The following is a 7,500-nucleotide window of genomic DNA, read 5'->3' on the forward strand; positions in this document are numbered from 1 at the left end:
GGGTTTAGTTTCTATGAGTAAATGTGCGGCCAGTTTTCTGCACATGGATTAAGCCTAGTCCTAGACTAAAATCTTTTTTTCAGTGGAGATTTTCATTGCCATTTTCTTTTAATCTAGGACTAGTTTTAATCCACGGACCTTAGAGTCTATAAGTGTCAGATTTGTTGCTTTAATTGTAACAGCCGAGTAGTGTGAGCAGGCTGGTCCTTCAGTCCTCAAAGTCCTCTCAGCAGCTTATTCCCCATCTTCACTGAGGAGTAGAAGAGAGAATGAAGGTGGGAGGAGGAGGGGAAGTCTGTAGAGACCACGTCCTTGATCTCTCCCGGGCAAGCCCTCAGTGAATGGAGAGGATTTGCCTGAGCTGGGAAGAGTGCTGACTGGCTTGGCAGAGTTTCCACGGCAGGCTAAAGCCGAGGAAGCTAACACAAGCCTCGAAACCGAAGCGTCGTTGCACTTCAGTTCACAAACACTGTTAGTGCATAAGGTCATGTACAGTCTAGCTCTGCATGACTCTCTAGTGTTTGAAATATATAGATAGACTGATACAGAGATGATAGATCAATATATTGCCCACAGCATGTTCCTGCTCGATCTTTCTTTCCTCCCCCTCTCTATCTCTCTCTCTCTCTCTCTCTCTCTCTCTCTCTCTCTCTCTTGCTCTGCCAGCCTCAGGCCATTAGAGTGCATTACAGACGTTGTGTCAGCTCGTTTGAGCCCCGAGTGGTCACTGGCCAGTCTTTAGCTCTTTAGCCTACTTTTTCCCTAGCACCCAACCCCCCCACCTTAGGTCACTCTGCAGGGGGGCAATGAAAGCTGCAGGCCAGAGCTTTCACTCAGCCCCACCTCTCTCTCTTTCTTTCTCTCTCTCTCTCTCTCTCTAACCATTCGTCCGTCCGTCTGGTTGTCCTGTTTGTCGCTTTTTCCCCCTATCGTTCCAAAGGGGAATTGGATCACAGCCCACTGGCCCATTTTTTGTGTGTGTGTGTGTGTGTGTGTGTGTGTGTGTGTGAAGGGGGCTTGGAGGGGTGGTATTGGTGTGTGTGTTTTTGCACCAATATGTGTTAGTGCTCTGGTGGGTGTGCAGTAGATCGTGTGGGGATGTGCTTTGTGGATGTGTTTTTATGCCTGTTTTGTGTATGTGTTGTACGTTTGTGTGCACTAGTGTGTGTGTGTGTGTGTGTGTGTGTCTGTCTGTCTGTCTGTCTCTCTAGTGTGCCCTGCTGTGCCTAAGTGTAATGATAGTGTTCTGAAAGTCAAAGCTGACTCTAAAGATGTGACTGTTGTCTGGCAGAGGAAAAGGATGTGTGTGTGTGTGTGTGTGTGTGCGTGTACGTGCGCGTGCGTGCGTGTGTGCGTGCGTGTGTGTAGGGGGGGGTTTCTCTACTGACCCTGCTTTCTCTCCCATGAAGCCTCCTGTCCCAGTGCACCCCTCCACACACACACACACACACACACCTTTATCTCCCCCCCCCCTCCTGTCCCAGTGCACCCTTTCTTCTCTTCTCTTCCTTTATCTCCCTCACCCCCCCTCCACCCCCCCCCCCATTCCTTTTTCTTCGACCTCACTGCATCCATTTGCCGGCCTTTCACACTCACCATTCCCCCGACTTGATCCGTGACTGTTACATGTTGTGTCCTCCTCCTGGATCCTAGCTGCTCCCCACTGCTGATCTGATCCAGAGTGGTTGTGCACTAATTGCTTCCTTTTGTGCACCTCCCTCATAGTGTTACTCTCTCCCCAGGAGCGGTTTCTTCATTTATTGGACTAACTTCTCTCTCTCTCTCTAACTTCAATCTCTCTCTCTTTCTCTCTCTGTCTTTGTCTCTCTCTCTCTCTCTCTCTCTCTCTCTCTTCCTCTTTCTCTCTCTTCAATCTCTCTCTCTCTCTCTCTCTCTCTTCCTCTTCCTCTTTCTCTCTCTCTACTTCACTCTCTCTCTCTTTTCTCTCTCTCTCTCTCTCTCTCTCTTCCTCTTTCTCTCTCTCTAACTTCAATCTCTCTCTCTCTTTCTCTCTCTCTCTCTCTCTCTCTCTCTCTTCCTCTTTCTCTCTCTCTAACTTCAATCTCTCTCTCTCTTTCTCTCTCTCTCTCTCTCTCTCTCTCTCTCTCTCTCTCTGTCTCTCTCTCTTCCTCTTTCTCTCTCTCTCTTCTGTCCTGTGCTGGTCCAGCTCCAGGCTCCCAGTGTGAAGGGCTTTGACTTTGCCAAGCTGCACCTGGGCCAGCCCAGTAAGGACGACCTGAGGGTCATCCAGGAGCCCACCGGCCCTCCCTCCGCCTCCGCCTCCGCCTCCGTCGTCAAGGATACCAGCACCTCGGAGAGCGGCGAGCCCGGTGGTTTCTCCTCTGCCAAGAGCGCCTCGCGTGTGGGACGCAAGAAAGGACGGTGAGCAGGACGGTCTGCCCAAACACACACACACACACACACACACACGCACGTCCTGTCAAACCAACCAGACACTGTCCTGTCAAACCAACCAGACACTGTCCTGTCAAACCAACCAGGTGGTCAAATCCTGAGCTATCCAGACAGACAGAATGGCAATAAAATATGCTAAATATGCTAAATGTTTGTGCAATATGCTTTTTTTACTTCTGCACAGTCATGCTAGTAAAGCAGCTTTGAATCGAACTGAAACAAATCTGAGTCTAAATAGGCACATATAATTTGGATTCAAACTCTTAGTGTGTGTGTGTGCATGTGTGTGTGCCTGTGTTGTGTGTGTGTGTGTGTGTGTGTGTGTGTGTGAAGATGAATGTACAGTTTGTTTATTCATTAGTTATTGTGTTCTTCATTTTTTAGTTCCATTGTCTGCGGCCATGATGATTATTATTTCATTAAGATTTAAACGACCATGTCAGGCTTTTCTTGACTTACGGTGCCAACGTTACCCTCGGTCTAGCCCCAGGCTGCTTCAGTGCCTCTCTGTCACGCAGTGCTCTGTGACTCTGACCGACGTTGGAGCGCATATGACGTTAAATAAATCTGTCGTTGTTTACAGAAAGTCCCAGTTCAACCAGTCTGAATGCCTTAGGCCAATCTCACTCTCACTCCCAACTCCACTGACCATTTTATTGGTCATTTTTCACCCTGTCACACTCACTGACACACACCCGTGCATACAGACACACACATAAACAACCACGCTACAGTGAGGGCTTACAGATTCTGCGTAGATTAGACGTTGTCAGCACATTGATGAGTTTTTGTTCTTATGTACTAAGAACTTAAAAAAACATTATTTTGCATAAGAACTCTCACACACACACACACATACACACACACACACCCATATAGAACATCACAGTAGAGAACATTTTCTTGGTTTGCTTGGATTTGCTTGGTCCACAAATCAATGTGTAATGCATTACTGTAAGACTATTTTGGGATGGCCCCTGGTGGTCAGGATCCCCACACGAGCCAAATGATCTAGATGATATATAGTAAGCACCATATCCTGTGGTGGGCTCCATATTTCTCCTGAGGGGACAGCTGTAGTGGCTGATAGTGTGTTAAACTCTTGTCCTGCGCCATTAAAAGAGACAGAATCCAGTTTGGTCGGCCATTAGATGGCGGTCGGGGCAGAGAGCCGTCTGGGCACAGGGACATTAATCATGCCTGTCAATGCAGATGCAGCCTCACGGGAGGAGGGGGAGGGGGGTTGGTGTGTGTGGATGTGTTTTTCCACCAACATGTGTTAGTGCCCATGTGCGTGTGTGTGTGTGTGTACTTGTGCGTGTGCGTGTGCGTGTGTGTGTGTGTGTGTGTGTGTGTGTGTGTGTGTGAATAGAGAGAGAGGAAGAAGGTGCAAAGGGAGTTTTGTTTTGTGGAGGTTGCCACTAAAGCAGTCCAGCTGGTCAGGTTTGACTTGTATCTCATACAGTAGATGTGCTTATCAGTCAGCTGTCCCATTGAACTGAGAAAATGGAAGCGGATGCATGCATTTTCCCATGTGTCGGCACTTTGCAAGCAGACTGCTTAAATTTGGATGAAGATGTTATTGCCCTGTCAGTCAAATGGACTTTGAAAGAGCGTTTCCCTCATTTAGTGGACGATCTTCGGTCAAATGGACTTTGAAAGAGTGTTTCCCTCATTTAGTGGACGATCTTCAGTCAAATGGACTTTGAAAGAGCGTTTCCCTCATTTAGTGGACGATCTTCAGGGCCATCTGGCTTCCACTGATGAGCACTTTATTGACTGCTGCCATTTAGAAATATTAACCATGAAGTTGATTGGTTTGTCCAGGCTTGGCTGTATGTGTGATAAATCAAAGTGAAAGTCACAATCAAGTGATAATTAAAAGTAATTAAAAGTGAATAATGCATGTGTTTAAGTGCAATCTCTCTTTGACCAATCTGATGCAGAAGATGTGTAGAAGTTCTTGAATTAAAGGTCAACATAAGTCCTTCTAAATTACTGATTATTAAGATGAGCTTAGTTGCACCAACCCCACTCGAGTGGGTTTTTGACATGGTTTGCGTTAACTTATTTGTATGAGTGATGATTTTTTATTTTTTTTGTTTGTGGGTCATGTTTCAGGATCTCCCCGTCGGATGGGGACTCTGTGGGCAGCGATAGGTCCAGTGAGAAGGACTCGCCAGCAGGCCGCCTCAGGGGGTCATCCGCCCCACACGACCCCAGACAGCCGCGCAAGATGGTCGCCAACGGGCTCAATGGCAAGTCCATTGAACACACTCACTCACACACACACAGGCACATACACACACACACAGGCACACACACACACAGTCACATACACACACATACACACACACACAGAGGCACTCACACATAAACAATTACATGCACACACACACACATACACACACAAAACAGCCAATACAGGATGCATACAGCCGCGCAAGATGGTCGCCGACGGGCTCAATGGCAAGTCCACTGAACACACTCACACATACACACACTCACACACACACACAGAGGTACTCACACATAAACAATTACAGGTACACACAGTCACACAAATCAGCAATACAGGATGCGTACAGCCGTGCAAGATGGTCGCCGACGGGCTCAATGGCAAGTCCGCTGAACACACACACACACACACACACACACACACACACACTGAGCACTGAGGCACACACACATACATACACACCCAAAACAGCCATACAGTACAGGATACACACACACACACACACACAAAACAGCATGACCGGAGCCTACTGGGGAAGATGGCTTGCCGTTCTCTAGAGCTTCTTGTCATTGCTGACAGAACAGTGCGCACTGCCCTGATTGTATTGATTATATTTTATTCTGTCCCATTCTGTGTCCTCATATGATCATATCCTGTTGTGGACTCCATATTTCTCCTGAGGGGAGATCCGTAGTGGCTGATTGCATATTAAACCCTTGTCCTGCTCTGTTAAATGGGACAGAATCCAGTTTGGTCGGCCATTAAGTAGGGCTCACAGACAGGGCTCACAGACAGGGCTCTGGAAAGAGTGGAAATGTCTGTCCATCTCTCACAGTCTCTTCCTCCAACACTCTGATCCCCTCTTTCTTTCTTTCTTTCTCTTGCAGCCCTTGCTCTAATAACATTTGCCTGTGGGTCTTTCTGTGTGTGTGTGTGTGTGTGTGTGTGTGTGTAGATGCGTGCGCGTGCGTGCGTGCGTCGTCGCGTGCGTCAAATCGTCGTGTGTGTGTGTGTGTGTGTGTGCGTGTGAGGTGTGTGTGTGTGTGTGTGTGTGTGTGTGCATGTTTTTGTGTGTGTGTGTGTGTCTCTCGAGTGTCTGCTGTCTAGCTGACTGTGTGTCTGCTCTCTCAGGCTCCGCAGGCATCAGGACGCCAAGCCCTGAAATCGCTCTTATCAGCTCTGGAATTCCTCACCACAATACGTCACCCTCTTTTCTCTCTCTCTCTCTCTCTCTCTCTCCTCCCTCCCACCCCCCCCCCATCCTCTCTATCCCACCTCACTTATTTCATTTCTGTCTCTCGGGGGGATGTAAGACAGGACCTCCGATGCCTTCTTGGTTTACTGAGGGCTTTGCTGTGCGTCTCTGAAAGCTGCTTTTGTGTGCTGGGAGCTCTCACTGCCCTGGGTCAGCAGGTTTAAAAGGTCCCCACGAGAAAGCATCAGATGGTCTGAATAGGAATCAGCCTCCGTCTCATGTCACACTCCTGACGTAGTGACCGCAGTAGAGCCTCTGGTGATCTCCAGGGGCTCTCACATCCACATTAACACTTTAGATGTGCGCCACGGAACATCATTTACCGTCCAGAGATTGTGGTTTATGGAGAGTGCTAGTTTATGGAGCGTTCGAGCTACTCCCGCCTCAAGCTACTGTTCTAATCTCTCTTCCTCTCTCTGTCTTTTTCTCTTTTTTATCACTCCTCCCTCTCTCTCTCTCTCTCTTTTTCTCTGGATTTGCAGGAAAGAATAAGATTGGTAAGAGTGTGTGTTGACTGTGTTTATGTAGTGTGATTTTAGTAGCAGGTTGTACGTGTTCTCCTTTTGTGTGTGTGTGTGTGTGTGTGTGTGTGTGTGTGTGTGTGTGTGTGTGTGTGAGGGAGCATGCACGTACAGTATGCGAGTGAGTGTGTGTGTCTCGTGTTCTGATAGCTCTCGGCTCACAGTAGAGGAGTGAGTCACGGTAGAGTGTTTTCCGTAGTGATGAATCTTTCAAAAACGACAGGCCCTCTTTTAACCCAGTGTAGAACTCTGTTACATTATACCAGTGCACTCTGAAACACAAGAAACGGTGACCTGTTTTTGAGCATCTACGGCACACACACGTCGCACAAATACAAACTGCCCAAAGTGCATTTCTTTACTCACACACATACTGATGTGTTTCACCTGCACCTCTGTAGTGGGTGCAAGTATTTGAGAGTCACTTGTCCAGTCCTGTCCTCTCACTGAGATACTGTAGGTGGAAGGCACTTAGCTGAGTGCTGCCCCCTCATGGCTACAGAGGGACATAGCACATTTGCTCTCCCGAGTGCCTTGCAGCACTGTTAAAACAGACCAGATGCTCACTGCACAAAGCACACTGCTGAAGCAGAGCTCAGTGCGTTCACTCTGACACTTTCCCCCTCTGGCCTACAAGACACGCCTCTTCTTCCTGTCCTCGTGCACACACTAGTTCCTAGTCTCTCTCGCCTGGTTTATTCCTGTCCTGTTTGTCTATTCTAAGTGTTGTGTTTGTTCACATCAATGTTCACTTTCCTTCTTTTGTTAGGTGCCATGTCTCCATGTCTCCAGTGTAATTTGACGTTGCTCCTGTGTCACGCTCCACTCTCTCTAACCTCCCATGTCCATCTTGTGTTGGTCCCCCCCCCCCCATTCCCCTTTGTGTCCAGCTGAATATGTCTGCTTCCTCCTTGTCGTCCTAATGGACTTCCTGTTTGTCAACTTCCTCTTCCTGCAGGCCCTCCGCCGATGAGCGGACCCGATGACCAGCTCTCCTCGGCGTCCATCTTTGAGCATGTGGACCGCATGTCCCGTGCTGCGGAGGGGACCAAGCGCTTGGCCAATAAGAT

General features: G+C 48.3%; 1 protein-coding gene across 1 annotated transcript in view; it reads left to right on the forward strand.

Moving 5' to 3' along the window:
• The window catches only part of si:ch211-1e14.1 (UPF0606 protein KIAA1549), a 59,842-nt gene that overhangs the window by 44,518 nt on the left and 7,824 nt on the right, over nucleotides 1-7,500 (forward strand). Inside the window, 3 exon segments of the mRNA XM_048257220.1 lie at nucleotides 2,168-2,382; nucleotides 4,537-4,673; nucleotides 7,389-7,500. The exon segment at nucleotides 7,389-7,500 is cut by the window's right edge and continues 94 nt beyond it. Coding sequence (XP_048113177.1) covers nucleotides 2,168-2,382; nucleotides 4,537-4,673; nucleotides 7,389-7,500 — 464 coding nt within the window.

This window comes from Alosa alosa, chromosome 11, assembly GCF_017589495.1.
Source record: "Alosa alosa isolate M-15738 ecotype Scorff River chromosome 11, AALO_Geno_1.1, whole genome shotgun sequence".
Lineage (NCBI taxonomy): Eukaryota > Metazoa > Chordata > Actinopteri > Clupeiformes > Clupeidae > Alosa > Alosa alosa.